General features: G+C 55.1%; 1 protein-coding gene across 5 annotated transcripts in view; it reads right to left on the bottom strand.

The window, feature by feature from the left end:
• Kcnip3 (potassium voltage-gated channel interacting protein 3) overlaps nucleotides 1-15,266 on the bottom strand; it is a 75,386-nt gene that overhangs the window by 27,593 nt on the left and 32,527 nt on the right. The window contains exon 1 of one of the 5 annotated variants that reach the window (XM_005339572.5): nucleotides 5,446-5,967. The exons of the other annotated variants lie outside the window; for them this stretch is intronic. Within the exon in view, the coding sequence (XP_005339629.1) occupies nucleotides 5,446-5,548 (103 nt within the window). The 5' untranslated portion in view covers nucleotides 5,549-5,967. Of the gene's footprint in view, nucleotides 1-5,445; nucleotides 5,968-15,266 lie in introns of those variants that run through there. 5 annotated transcript variants of the gene reach the window in all.

Here is a 15,266-nt window from a genome sequence, read left to right as displayed (position 1 = left end):
CCAGGAGTCACTTGCCCTCCTGGTGGCCTTGCCCTCGGGGCACACAGTGGGTGCCTGGAATGTCGGTGCCAAGAGCAGCATTCAATTTCCATTTACTCAATGCCACAGTTTGGAGGTGGCCAATGTGACCCCCAGCCTTTGCGTGTTGAAATCAATGTCCACTGTGAGACGGGGAGAGGTGGAGCCTGTATCTGACTGGTGTTCGGAATGGGGCCTTGGGGAGGTGAGCAGGATTAGTTAAGGTCACCAGGATGCTGTCCCAGGAAGAAGAGGGAGAGACTGGAAGGGACACATACCCACATGGGCTCCCTGTCTCTTGCCATCTTGTGCCACCTTGGGACTCTGCCAGCAAGAAGGCCATCACTAGATGTGGGCCCTTGACCTTGCAGTTTCATGACCGTGAGCCAAAATCAACCTGTGTGGCTTGCCCAGTCTGTGGTATTGTTATTGGCAGCAGAGGACGGACCCATACGCTCAATGCTGGCCGCTGGCCAGGCCACGCTGGGCATGCTCAGAGACCATCAGTGTATAGACACAGTCCCAGCTGTCCTCAGAGGCCATAGGCGGTGGAGAATTTGAGGGCAGTGTCATCTAACACAACCTCAAGGGGCAGGTGGTGGGGGGATCAGGGAAAGTCCCCGAGTGGCCGGGGCCTCACGCAGCAGGAAGCGGAGCTCAGGGAGCAGTGACTGGCCCCAGGGAAGCTGCTGCCCAGCCCTTCCGCCTGCTCCTCAACCTGGACACTACCGTCTTTTGGGCCGGAAGCTTCCCTGTGGTGGGGGGACCTAGTGGGTGAGCCCGGTGGACCCTAGGGGGACTCAGTTCCAGCCAGCTCTGGGCGTGAGTCTGCCGGTGGTCCCCAAGGCCACCCGCAGAGGGGCCAGCTGTGTCTCTGACCCCCACCACCCCTCCAGGTGGGACGCGTCTCTTCTCCTCCCTCTCCCTATGGCCTGGCCTCCCTGTGGTGGTCTTGACCCTGTGGAGGGTCGGGGTCTGGGAAGGCCCTGACCAGCCAACCAGGAGCAGGATGCCCTGACTTGGAGGGCAGGGGACGGAGGGCTGATGGGCTCAGGATTCCAGGGGGGGGTCTACTAGGTCTGCTGGTGGCTCCTGTCTCCAGATGACCTGGGGCCTTAGATGTGGGTTTTGGGGGCAACAAGCAGCTCATCAGCAGCACCTGACCTGGGGTTGGAGGACACCCCTTCCTCCCCTGGCCTCCCTTCCTCCTCTCAGCTTCCAGAACATGCTCTCCATGTCCTATGACCTTTGGGCCTTTTTATTCCTCCATTAGCCCTGGGGGCCCCAGGGTTCAGCCCCTGACACGGTCCCTTTTCCATCTCACACACCCCCGTGGTGACCCCCCGTCCCCAGTCTCATGGTGCCGTGTCCCCACCGGAGGCTGTTGGCTTGTGAACTTCTCTTTCTAGTCCATCAGCTCCCCTGAAGAGAGAGAGTGTCTTCCACCACCTCCTTGATGCCCCACTTGGAGTTTTGTGTTTAATAGACCCGGTGCTAGCAGAGGGACAGCTCTGCAGGCCCGTCCCTGAGTGCCGTGATTCCTGGAACCTGTGGGTGTGTTGGTCACAGGGTGAAGGGGTGTTAAGGGTGCCAGTGGAATTAAAGTTGCCAACCAGCTGGCTTTAAAACAGGGAAGAATCCTGGGTGTCCAGGTGGGCCCAGCAAAATCACACGGGCCCTCGATAGCAGAGGAGGGACCAGGTGTGGTGCCCACCTGTAATCCCAGCGACTCAGGAGGCAGAGGCAGGAGGACTGCAAGTTCAAGGCCGGCCTCAACAATTCCGTAAGGTCCTAAATAACTTAGTGAGACCCCGTATCCTAAATAAATAAATAAATAAACAAATAGGCTGGGATGGAGCTCAATGGTAAAGTATCCTGGGCTCAATCTCCAATATTTCACCCCCCAAAAATAAACTGAAGGAGGAAATCCCCTCTTCCTCGCGTCCCATGGAAACCCACCAGCGCTGCCCCAGCCATGCAGCCAAAAGCTGTCTCCACCCACTCCTGGAGGGCTGCACGTGGCTTCCACTGGGACCTCCGACCCAACCTCCGCTACCCTGCCACAGGGTGGCCAGGGAGCCCGGTTAAAATTCAAGGCCACCTCCCTCCTGTGCTTGGGGCCTTCCAAGAGCTCTAGTTTTCTCTAAGAATAAAAGCCAGTGTCCTTAGGAGGCTCCTGTCCAGACAGAGCAGGGGTCATCAACCTTGGGTAAAAGACAGCCGCTGGCCCCACTCCTGGACCCCAGAGGTTCGGGTGGAGGCCTAGGGGCAACTTCCCAACAAGCCCCTGGGTGCTGCTGCTATGGTACTGGGGAACACACTTTGAGAAACGCTACCCTGGAGGGCCTGGCCCCTGTGGCTGCAAGTGCGTCTCCCAAGAAGCTTATACAATCCCAGTGTCTGGGCTGCAGCCAGAGACTCGGGGCTCAATGCCCCACAGTATTTCTTTAAGGTCACCAGGTGATTATGATGAGTGACCCATTAAGAAGCGAGGCCCACAGCTCCCGGGCAGCCTCCGCCATCTCCCTTGCTGCGGGTCCCCACTCTCTGCTCTGGCCACATGGAACCCTGTGGACACCCAGTGCCCCCCACTTCCCAGCCTCTGCGCTCCCTGCAGCAGAACCTCTCCTGCACTCAGAGGCCTCCTGTGCCCCTCTGGCCAGCTGCTCTCACACACCTGGCCCCAGGTTCATGGGCAGGGGCTGAGGCACTGGGACAGAGAAGGTTCCAGTCCTCCTCCCTTATTGGAAGAGTCCCTCCTGAATTCACGGAGCTGCATCAAGCTGCTGCCTGGTACCAGTCTCTGTTGCAGGCCCGGGAAGTACAGTGAGCAGGACAGAGTCCCTGTCCCCACGTGGCTGGCCACAGACTGACAAATACACTGAGTATCCAGTACCGTAAGGTGTGTCGGGGCTGGGAGGAGAACTCAGGTTTGGGAATTTAGGTTCCTGCAGGAGAGCGGGATGTCACCAGCATGTCAGAGTGGCTGAGGCCATGGTCTCAAGCAGGCTTCCATGGCTCAGGGGCGACACTCACACCCTGTGGGAACACGAGCCCTCCGAGAACCCTGCTTCAACACTCAGGAAGACAGACAAACCACACCACACCATGTCCACAACTTCCCTGGCCTCAGGACCTCCGTGGGCCTCCCGGGCCCAGACTCCACTGTTAAGCTCCGAGTGTCAGGCACCCCGAGAATCCCGAGCCCCTCAGCCCTGCGGGTCCCAAAGCTGGGGAGGGATCTCTTCGATGGCCCTCTGGCTGTCCTGCTAGCTCCAGGCTCTTTGGTTCTGAACATCCCCAGGGACTCGTGGCTCTGATTTCTTGCAGACGAGAACCACGGAGGCTGAGAGAGGACAAGGGACACGGAACCACACAGGCGCAAGCTTGCAGTGGTCCTGGGGGACCAGCCCCCTTCCTGCCCCCAGTGGCACTGAGAGCAGTTCATGGCCAGGTGGATGGGACAGCTCATCTGACAGTCCCTTAGACACTGCCCAGCCATTGGGTGCTTCTAGGCCCCTGGCTGGCACTGTTCCCCATCAACACAGAACATCTAGAACTCACAACTCCCCCTCTGTGACCTAAGCGGGGGGTGGCTGGCTGAGCAAGAGCATGTTTTCAACCGAGAATCCGTTCTATTATTACAAGCAATCAATCACTCCTTGCTAGCTACGGCTGAGAGTAATGGTTCACAAAGTCTGCGCGCCGACTCACACCTGTGGTGGTCCCCGCAGGTAGGAAGCATTATTGGCCCATTTTACAGATGATGCAACTGAGGCTCAGCATGGTGAAGGGACATCACACCAAGTCTTTGAGGATAATAGGACCCCAGCTCAGGCCTGGCTCTGTTAGGCTCTGGACTCTCCCAATTGTTTCAAAACACCAGAACTCGGAGGAGCACACATGAGCATTTAGACCACAGAAGAGAAACTTATCAGCTTGAAGCAGGTTTTCAGCAGGTGGAAGAAAGCCTGTGCTGTCTTGCACAGCCCTTGCACCTTGTAAATCAGCTCCTGTCCTCAGCAATCACAGAGGCAAACCTCAACCCTCCCCAGAGCCGAGAGCCAGTGGGCCCAGTTACTAGGTAAAGCCAGGCTAGCTGGTCCTGGTAGAAAATGGATAGGAGGGGACAGGGGACAGAGATGCCCTGCAGGAGGCAGGGCACAGCAGTGGAGAATGCCGGCCCCTGCTCTGATCCCAGGCACCTGTACAGCATTTCCCACTAAGACCTGGTCACAGATGACGCTGCCAGGGTCAGCCTCCAGCCAGCGAAGGCTCGGCTGGGGCCAATTTCCTCCCCAGCTCCCACCTAGGCTCAAGGTGGTGGCTCTCTGAACCACTCTGAGAGCTCCTTCTCTCTAGGTCTCATGAACTCACCTAGGAAAGAGGTGTGATGGAACTCTGGGGCTTCTCGGAGGCCTGGGACCGGAAGTCAGGCAAGGATCCTGCCAGATCCTGCCCGGCTCTGGAGGCAGAATGGAGGCAGGGCCTTCTTCCTGGCCGTGTCCTTCCCAGGGGCTCTCCAGGAGACTGCTGGGCAGTCCTGCTCCCTCCCCTCAGGCCTCTGGCTTCCAGTGGCAAGGGCTGGAGCCTGGCAAGGTCAGCAGAGTGCTGAAGCAGGCAGGACGCCCCTCCTCCTCCGAGGCTGGAGGGTGCAAGCCAGCCCCTTTCCCACCCACCAGAGCTGCGCCTGTATCTAGGGACAGATTGGAGGGGCAGTTCCCATCCCTGTGTCAGGGTCTCCTTCCTAACCAGCTGTGCCCTGGAGGGGCCCCTCCTCCTACCCTGCAAAGACAGGGCCCTAACCGTGGCTTGGGAAGCAGCTGCTCCCAGGGGCCTGTCAGGGGTCCAGGAAAGCCTCGGCCTCTGGTTTCAGAGTAGGTCTGTCTCCTCAGTTAATATTTTATTGGGACAGAAATGTGGCACTTGCAGATTTGGTTACTGATCCCCTGGGCCTGAGCTTCGCTTGAGGAGGGGGAACTGGATACCGGCTGGAGGACCGAAAGGGGCGGCCCCTCCTGCCGCAGAGGGCTCAAATCACTTGCCCTCTGTTAGGCGCCTCGGAACGAGGGTCCTTCCTGTCATTTCCACCCAGTGCTACCTCCTGCCGCCGGGTGCCCAGGCCAGGGGCGGCTGGGACCTGCGGGCCTAGGACAGCCATGCACGTACAGTCAAGGTGTCACTGGGCACTTAGCTCATATCCACCCCGAGCGCCACAGCCCTGTCCCTTCTGGGACTCCTCAGAGCCCTAGCTTTCTCTGCTCCTTTAGTCCCAGGCCCAGCCCTCCAGAGCCAGGAGGGGGCGGCGGCGGCCGAGACCTCCAGGGCCGCTCCTCGCCAGACCCGCTAAGAAGCGGTGCAGTTGCCTCCCCACAGCCCGGTGGCCCCTGGCGAAGGGCAGCGGATGGGCAGGTGGCCACGCATTACCTTCCATGGACATGGGCTCCAGGATGCCGAACTGCTTGAGGACGGCGATGAACAGTAGCACAACCACGGCCATGGCACACAGCTCCATGCCCTGGATGCCCATGGCGCCTAGGCTTCCTGGGGCCAGGGCGCACCCCTCGCCCGCGCGCGCCGGGGCCCGTGCAGCCCGCCCGGCCTCTCGGGGTGGCGGCGGCTTACATGCCCCCGGCAGGCGGGGCTGCGGCGCTGGCGGGGCCGGGACCCCGCGGAGGGCGGCGGCGGCGGCGATGAGCTGCACCGGCCTGGAGGCTGGACACCGCGGGGCGGCCGAACCCGAGCGCAACTTTCCCAATCAGCCGGCAAACTTCGAGGCGCGGCGGCGGCGGCGCGGAGCGCAGCTCCGGAGGCCAGCGCGGGCCAGCGGCGCCTCCATGCCCGGGGCGGGCGCCGCGCCTCTGTCGCCCCCTCTCCTGCCCTGAGGGCGCGGGGCCACGGTGGCAGCAGCGGGGGTCCCGGGCGCTCCCGGCCGCCCCAGCCTTCATCGCGGCTCCCCGCGCGCTCATTGGCCTAAGCGCGGCGACCACTAGGGGAGGCGTCCCCGGCCGCCCCCTCCCCCGCCAGCCCGGGAAGGGGCGGAGGGAGGCGGCCCCGCCCCGCACGGTCCAGCCCGGGGCCGAGTCTGGCGCCTAGCCACCGCCACCCGGCCAGCCCCCGGGAGGCCACGCGGTCTGCGGTTTCACCCACCCGCCCGCGCCGGGTCGGGGCCGAGTGGCCGGGGGACTGGGGAAGCCGGGTGCCCGAGAGGAAGGGAGCCGCGGCCAGGCTCTCTGCAAGGAGTCGGGGCTCCGTGCTCCTCCGGGAGGGGTGCTGAGCCTGGCCACCGCCGGCCCGGCCTGCCCTGCCCCGCCGGCCCACGCAGGTGGCCTGCGGAGGATGCGGGAAGCCCTCTCTCCAGGGGTAATTTCCCGCAACCCTCAGCCCCCGGCCGGAGATTGAACTTGACCATGATTTGGACCCTTTGAAAACGGAGAAGTTGATATCCAAAGTTCTTCAGTTCTGGAAACCTGCGTGCGCTCAAGGGTTTAGAAGGAAGCGCAGGCTTGGCACTAGATTCTAAGAAACTGAGTTCAAGTTCTGACTTTGCCGTGTGACCTTGGTCGAGTCCAGGACTCGCAGACTCTCGCTCTGTAAGGGACCGATCTGCCTTTCCTGCTGTGCGGAAGCGCTAGGAGTCTGAAGAGTGCTACGCGCCGGCAGCGCAAGGACGTGCTAATTAGTTTGTGGAAGGCTTCCTCCCTGACCCGGGCTCGGGGCAGAAGGGTAGCCGCGCAAAGGACGGAGAAACGCGGAGAGGACGGGGCGTGGCAGGGCGGAGCCCGGGATGCTTGGGGCGGGGAAGCAGCGGGGCTGGAGGGCTGGACCCTCGACTCTGCTGCCCTCCAGCGGGCGCCGCGCACCGCGCACCGCGCACCGCGCACCGAGGCTGTCCTTGCCAGACGGATTTGGAGAGCGGGAAGAGCCAGCTGAGGCGCACAAGGAAGCACACCAAGTCCTTCTTGCTTGCTCTCTTAGCGCAGGAGAAATTTCAACATCGGTTCACGCATATGGTGTGAACCCATTTGGACCCACGACCTGAACAATCTCAGGTCGGAGTTTTTGCTACCTATTCGGGCATTCACTCAACAGTGAGATGTACTTTGTCCCAGGTGCTGATCTGGGATCCCTGGTTGGGTGACAACTGTTTCCTGAGGCTGCTGAGGTCCCTCTTGGAACCAGTGTATCTGGTCCAAACTTTTGGGTTTATTTGTAATCCTTCAGGATTCCCCTAGAGGGCATTCCTTTTTCCCCATTGTACAGATGAGAGAACTGAGACCCCCAGGGTGAAATACTTAGGGGGGGGGCGCAGGTATGCCCAAATCCTGCAGGATTCTGGAGCCAAGTCTTTCCCGGTTGAAAATGACGCAGAGAGGCGCTGCAGCAGTCCAACCCACTACTTCACATGGCTTAAAAGCCAGGGTTGGGTGATATTTTTAAAGAACTATTAATGCACAGCTTTTATTTCCAGTTAATTGGATGCAGTGAGTCTCCACTGACCAAGGCAAGGGGTCTAAGCAGAGAGACTAAGGATCACAGAGAAGACGGGACTGTTTGAGCATCCAACTTGCTAACATATTTAAAATTCTAGGAAGATTAAAGGCTCTTTTGCAATCTAATTTACATACTGGAGTGCAGAGCAAAATGTAGCCCATGTCCCAGCTAGTTACCATGGACCCTAAGTCAATGACTTGGTTGATAGCCCAATAGTACTTAATGTCCCCAAACCTCAGTTTCCTCATCCATAAAAATGGGAACAAGAATCCACCTCTCCAGGGGCTTGTAAAGGATTGAATGTGACAACTAGCATGGGACAGGGGCTCTGATGGCCCTTCATAATGTACCCTCAGAGCTGGATGTGCTCAGCTGTGCAGGGTGATGCGTGTGCCAAGTGAAGGAGAGAACCCAACATGCAAAGGAAACCATCTTGGGGTTCTTCCAAGTCTGGCACCCATCCACCTCCCCTGCCTCAGTTTCCCTTGTGCTCTGAGCATCTTCTCAGTCGCAGCAAAAGCTCAATGACGGTCCATAAACACTGAGCTATAAACAAGACATCGATCCCCTGCTCTATGGTGTAAAATATTAACGACGCCTAAGTGGATAGCAGGCCCGAGAGCAGAACGTCCGCTTGGTATCAGCAGCCTGGGCTACAGGCCTAATGGATGGGCTGATCCCTGCTCACTCCTAGCTCAGGGCCCATCGGCTCTGGGGCTCACCCAGGCCCACTGATGCTCCTGCCACATTCCCCTTCCCCAGAACCTGGAGAAAGTGCCGCAGACAGGTCCCAAGCCCCGTGCTTTCTTGACCCACCATGAAGTGCCAGGCCAAGCCCTCCCCAGCAGCCTCTGCCACGCCCCGGGGGACTGTCTGTCCTGGCAGGCATCCGCCCCTTCCCAGCATGCTTCTGTGCCTTCCTGGGCGCACGCTCAGAGCTGATGGTTCCACTGTCTTGAGGGAAGGGCCGGGTGGGGATGGGGTTAAGGGCTGCCTTGGAGGTGGAGACAGATAAGGGGCAATGGGGGGTCAGGGAAGGCCAGGGCTGGGAGCCCTCCCTTGAAGACCTCAGGGGTGCTCTGCATCCTGGTCTCCTTCAGGAAGTTGTCACTGGAAGGCGCTTACACCCCACCCCTAAGGTCATGGTCTTTTTTCCTGGGACGCTGAGGTAGCCAGGCCAGTGCTGCCTCCACGAACCCACCCAGGTTACAGCAGCCCAGCTCAGCCCTGTCTCTGAGCGCCCACGGCCTCTGCTGCCTGGGCCGCCATTCCCCCCAGCACTTTGGCCATCTGCATGCGACACCTCCTCCCATGTGGTCCCGTGTAGCCTCTGTCTCACCACGGCAGTGGTGTCCGTCCCTTGAGGCAGGAGGCGGCCGACTGACATTCACTGGTCCCTCCACGCTCCTTCTTGGTCCTGAGGGCCTCACTGCTTGGGGGCTTCAAGAGGTCTTTTGACTCTCACAGGAGGGACTGAGGGACAGCCTGGACCCATGCTGTTCAAGGGACCCATCCCTGAAAACAGCCCAGTAAGCCCATCCCCTCCAAGCTCTCCTGGGGTGGGGGACAGCCCCTCCCCCAGTTCTAGTACATTCTACTGGGCAAAGCAGATATTATCCAATTTGTTTATCCTTCTCATTTTTCATAGAAACCAGACAAGAATGCCCAAGAGTAGAATTTCACACCCCCAAGAAATGCCTCTAGGACCTTCCCCCTGATGTCCCCAGGCACCTCAGACTCCGCACACCAAGAGCCAAGCTGGCTTCCTCAATCCTGTAGCTCCACCAGCCTCTCCAGCTCTGTGGCTCAGGCCCTAGCGCTGGCTCATACCCTGGAATCCACCTGTCCCCCACTGTGCCCAGTCTATCATGAAGCTCTGGCACCGTGTCCCCTTGACCACTCTCCCATGCCCACCAGCCTGGACACATCATCTCCTGGACTCCCAACATTGATCCCCAATTTCCTGTCCACCTCACCCCTGTCCTCCTATCTCTCTGCATTCAGCAACTAAAGCCCTCATCTCAAGATGCACATCAGATCTTGTCCCTCCTGTTTGACTTCCAGCGGCCTCTGACTCAATGCTGGCTGCTCAGCCTTCCCCAAGACCATCCCGGATTTGGTAATTGCACCTGATTTCTCTTTTGGAGCCCCTGCCAGGCTGCTCCATGCCACCCCGTACTGCCACTATGATCAGCTCATGGATGGGCACTGGATGAGAGCCAGACCAGGAGATCCCTCCATGGATTGGCTCTGGGACAGTCCCTCAAGTGTTAAGAGGAAAACTCTCCCACCCCACTGCAGGGACCCCAGGATTCCTCAGCACATGTCTCCTGATTCCAGGGGGGTGCAGTTATTGGTGGGCCATGGGGTGGGCCAGGGGTGGGCCATGTGGTTTGCATGATCCAAAGAGGAAAAGAAATAAGCTTTGTTCTTTTAATGCCTCAAGGAAAGAGATGAGATGAGGTGAGAACTATCGATTTTGAAAATAGATGCGGCAGGAGGGGGAAATAGTGGATATTGAAAGCTGTTTCACAGCGTTAGGAAAAAAAGGCTTTTGGACCAAACAGAAGAAATAAGATGGTAGCAAAAATAACTTTTCAAAAAAAAATTTTAGTTGTTTATAGATTTTTATTTTATTTATTTATACATGGTTCTAAAAATAGAACCCAATGCCTCACACATGCCGGGCAAGTGATCTATTGCTCAGCCCCAGCCCCAGGCCCTCAAAAGATTTTTTTAAGATTTCTCAATCATTGTCAAACAAAGGTACGAGAGAGAAAGAGAGAGAGAGAGAGAGAGAGAGAGAGAGAGAGAGAGAGAGAGAGAGAGGAAGCCAAGACTTTTATACCCAGATGAGTACTTGGGTAGTGGTTGCAGAATGTAGAACTAACTGGACACAAATGGTCCAAAGACTGAGCACGTCTTCGAGGAGTTATTGTGACAGAAACCAGAAGCCTGGCTTTAAAAACCCTGTGGCTAATCAAGACTTAAAATAACTCTTAGATCTTCCAAGTTGCCCTTGCAGAAAACCAGGGCACCTCCACCTACTGCACAGGTGGCCAAGCAAGTGATGGGCAAGAATGGCTCTCCAGAGGGCAAGGCCAGGTCATGGAGGACAGTGGATAGGGGCTGTTCCCAGGGGCAGAGCAGAGGGGACTCTCCCACCCCACTGCAGGGACCCCAGGATTCCTCAGCACATATCTCCTGATTCCAGGGGGGTGCAGTTATTGGTGGGCCATGTGGTTTGCATGATCCAAAGATGTTAGGTTCCTGGATTTGGGTTGGCAAGCCGGGAGAGCTCAGGAATGACAGGTAATTCCAAGTCTATTCGGTTCCTGGGTTTGGTAGGAAGAGTTCTGATAGCAGTGATGTTTTCCTTGCTGTGGACCATTGCCTGCTGTGTCCCCCATCCTTAGGCTACCTCCTTTAGGAGGGGAGGAAGTATCTGAAAAACGAAGAAGATGCTAGGGTGTGCACACGGTTTGTCCCCCACAGGTCTTGTGCTGGAGGCATGGTCTTCAGTGTGGCAGTGCTGAGGTGGTGGGCTCTTTAAGAGGTAGAGCCTACTGGAAGTTCAATAGGGCACTGAGAAGGGATTAAGTAGTTCTTGTGAGATCTGAGTTAGTTCTTATGAGTGACTTGTTATGGAAAGAGCAAAATGGCAGCCCCCTCCCCGCCCCCTGGCTTCCTGTCTCCCTTTGTGAGCTCTTCCTCTTGCTTGGGGTCCCGCCATGATGGCTTTCACCATAAGGTGACACAGAGCTGGTGCCATGCTCTTTGTACTTTCAGCCTCTAAAACTATGAGTTATAAAAACCTCTTTTTTTAATAAAGAACTCAGCCTCAGTTTTTTTTTTATAGTAATGGAAAATGGATGAACACAAAGGATACATATTAGGGTGGACAGAGACAAGAGACCACCAGTCATCCACAAAAATCCATTTTACTCTTCTTCTCTGGTGATGTAGTTGTTACTGAACTCATGTAGCTTGGGACCACATTTCCAAACCTTCTAGGGCCTAGCATTGTGAATAAGTTTTCTCCAGCAGAATGTGAGCACAGGCAACAGGTAGAGCCCTTAGGCATTGGGCATGGCCTTGCCTCCTCATTTCCACATCTGGAGCCCTGACACAGAAGTACCCCATCATATTATTGCATTGGTGGTGACACAGCTCTTGGGGGTGGCAGAGCCACATGTGGAAGGCACCTGGGCCCTGAGTGACTGTGTGGAGCCGAGCTGCCCACCAGCCTGAGCACGCCCTTCAAGGAGGTTACAGCAGGGAAAAATTAACTTCTTTGTCCTTGGGACACTGGGTTTTGAGGTGTCACCGTTTTCCCACCTGGTCTAGCTTCATGAACACAAGCATGATGGTCAGATCAAGCAGGCCTGGTACCTCTCACGGCTAAAGGGAGAGCCTTGAAACGGGCGGGGAAGCAGAGCTCTCTGAAGAGAGAGGAGGAAAGAGGTGGGTGGGGCGGCAGCTGGGTGCCTGGGTCTCTCCGTGGGCGGGGCTTAGAGAAGTTCGCGCTGCGAGGACCCGTGGCGCCCTTACCCAGTGGGGTCCTGTGGATTCTCCAGGGGCATCAGTCTCTCCTAAGGACCTGGCTCACGCGGGTCATTAGAGAAGCTCTTCAAATTCTTGAATAACTGCCGTCACTGGTGGCCCCGTCCTGTTAGGCCTTGACAGGAACGACCTGATTTCACCCTCTGGTCCAGAGTCCCCCCGAAGGAAATCACACCGTGCACACCCGTGGCCAAGGCGTGACTCTTCTCTCTCGCTCCCTAGCAGAACCCTAACGAGGCTGGGGCAAGGATGTGCTCGACTATAGAACTGCATTTCCCGGCTTCCTTTGTGGATGGAGCTGGCCAATGGGATGGAAAGAGAGGGCTCCCGGTGGGGCTTCTGGGAAATCACGTGGGAGGGAGTGGGCGGGCCTCGCCAGCGCTTCCGCTTCCGCCCTTTCTCCTTTCTGGGAGTGACTTAACGACAGCTGTCCCTGGAGCCGTGAAAGGAGGTCTCTGATGACTTGAGAGGCCAAGCTAAACGTCACAGCCACCTGCCTCTGGACTGCCGCTGCTTGAGAAAGCCTGTCTCGTTTGGTTCACTATTAGGTTTTCCGTTCCGTGAGGCTAAAGTCCATCTTATACAGATTTGAAGGCTTGAGAGATGTGTCCACGTGTGCACCACCGGCCAGAGGCAGGTGGCCCGTCTCAGGAATCGGACTTTCTCCTACAGGCTCAGTCCCCATATGAGGCACTCCAGTTGTCTGTTCTGCTGCTCTTCTCCCCACCTCTGATGGCTCCTCCCAGAAGCCCTGTGGCCAGGCTGCACTTCCTTGGCCCCAGTCGTCCTCAGCAGCTCTGGGCCAAGTTGTCTGCCTTCCTCTGTGGGCTATTGCTCGTGCAAGCTGTCTGAAGGCAGAAAAGCCCGTGCTCAGGACGGAATTGGGGGAAGGTGGAGGCAGAGAGACTGGAGAGGAGGGACATCATCAAGAGAGATGGGTGGGGACATCATCAAGAGAGATGGGTGAAGCTCACAACTCTGGGACGTCCCGGATGCAACCTGAGAGGAAGACTGAGCTTCCAGGCCTCGGCTGATACAGTGATGTTTCTCATCCCTTCTGTCTGTAACAAAGCCCTACACAGTTGAGATTGTTTTTCAATGACAGCACAAGAAGTGGGTCCAAGTGCAGGCCTGGAAGTCAGACTGCCCAAGTTCAAAACTTGGTTTTTCTACTTACTAGCTCCGTTACTTTGGCCAGTCAACTCAGCCTTGATACGACTCAGTTTCTGCAACTATAAAATGGGAAGGACAGCAGCTTCCATGCCTCAGAGTGAGTGTGAAGTAGAAATAGATCACTGTGTAAAGTACTTTAGAAAAATGCCTTGGTCCATTTGAGGAACTCTATAAGGGCTGCACCCTCTGCTGTTATTACAGAGAAAAGGCTCCTCGTGCATCCTAATGGCACACTCAGAGACCAAGTAGGAGCAAGAGGAGTCTGAATAAATCTACATTTTTCACTGTAGCAGCACCTTTCCCTCCCCACTCTCTTCAATCTACAGAATCAGTTTCCACCATGATAGAACAGCTGCCCAGACTTATCTTACTACTGGAAACCACAGCTATAAAACCTGGACAGAACACAGCCACTGTCTGAAGGCATTGGAGAGCAATTAACAAGGGACAATAACCCTTGAGAGAAGGGAACCACGCTACAGCCTATGAATAAGGAAAAACTGAAATAGACCTGCTCTAACAAAGTTAAAGCAAACTTTAATGGGATTGGTGTGATTTTTTTTCAAGAATTTAACTGCTTGCCAAATTTTTTACTGGAAGAGAAGTTGAGTCAGAGCCTCTACAATACATTTTCAATTTCGAGCATGTAATTGAAAATTGATAGACACAAGAAGACAGAAAAAGTAGATAATTATGAGATCTACAAAAAGAGAATCCACAGATGACCCAGATGTGGGAGTTAGCAGATAAGGACTTCAAAATAACTCTGATCAATGTGTTTTTAAAAATAGAAAAAGAAACGGGCAAAATGAATGAAAGATCAAGTTTAAATTTTAGTAGAATTGGGATCTTATGTCAGTTAATGTTTGGGAAAGTAGACCCACTTTGGAGGACATGGGATCCAGGTTTTATGTTAAGAACGAGACCCATTGTGAGATCCAGGGACAATGTCTGCTGAAGGTTTCCTCTGTGTATGCATGGGGTTGCTGAAGGTCAATAGGAGCAGGAGGTGGAAGAAAGCTTGAGTGGGAAGTGAGAGAAGTCGGAGCATGCTGGAGCTCAAGGGACAAACTGGAATCTGAGTATATCTCAGATGTTGCTTGGATCTTGAATGTTCCCCAAAGTATTGAAGACTCGATCCCCCCAACCCTACCCTATGGCTTTATTGGGAGTGGTAGGCTTTTAAGAGGTCATTGAGTGTGTCCTTGAGGAGAACATTTGGACCCTAGTTCCCTCCTCTTCCTTTCCAGCAGGTATAAGGTGAAAAGGTCTCCTCTGCTCCATGTTCCCACCAGGTGGTTTCCCACAGGTCCAAAGTGACAGGGCCAAGTAACCATGACCATAGGCTAAAACCTTCAAAGCTGCAAGTCAAAACAAACTTTTTCCCTTATTAGATTATCTCAGGTATTTTGTTACAGCAATGGAAAACTGACTATCACAGCCTCTCAGTGCATCCAACCCTGACATCAAGGTCACCTGCCAAAGGAGTTGACATCTGTTACAGAGCTGTACTCAACAAACATTACAAGGCATGCCAGGAAACAAGAAAGGGAGCAAACACAAGTAAAGGAGAAAGAGGAACAAAAAGACATGAGACAAATAGAAAAAAAAATAGTCAAGTGGTAGACATTATTCTGACCACATAAATGATTATGTTAAATATGAGTGGACTAAAGGTGAATGTGGAAAAAAATCAGAAAAGAATACAAGGAAAATAAGGGACAAAGTAAAAACAATGTGTAGTTGGGATCTCAAAAGCAAAGGACAGAGGAGGAGAAAAGTCCAGAATTCTAATTTGGAGAAATTGTGATCATAATTAGAAAAATAATTTGAAGAACACAGAATAATAGAAAGTAATAGGGAAATAAAAAATAGTTTGAATAATAAATATTCAAAATAGCTTGAATAATAAAATTTAAAATAATTTCCAACACGAACAAAAGAAATCAAAAAGATTCAATAAGCTCAACAAACCCTAATCAGGATAATGCAAGGAAACCACAGCTGGCCAGAACATC

Source organism: Ictidomys tridecemlineatus, chromosome 12, assembly GCF_052094955.1.
Source record: "Ictidomys tridecemlineatus isolate mIctTri1 chromosome 12, mIctTri1.hap1, whole genome shotgun sequence".
Taxonomy (NCBI): domain Eukaryota; kingdom Metazoa; phylum Chordata; class Mammalia; order Rodentia; family Sciuridae; genus Ictidomys; species Ictidomys tridecemlineatus.
The sequence above is the reverse complement of the archived record's forward strand: the minus strand, read 5'-3'. Positions and strand labels throughout refer to the sequence as shown.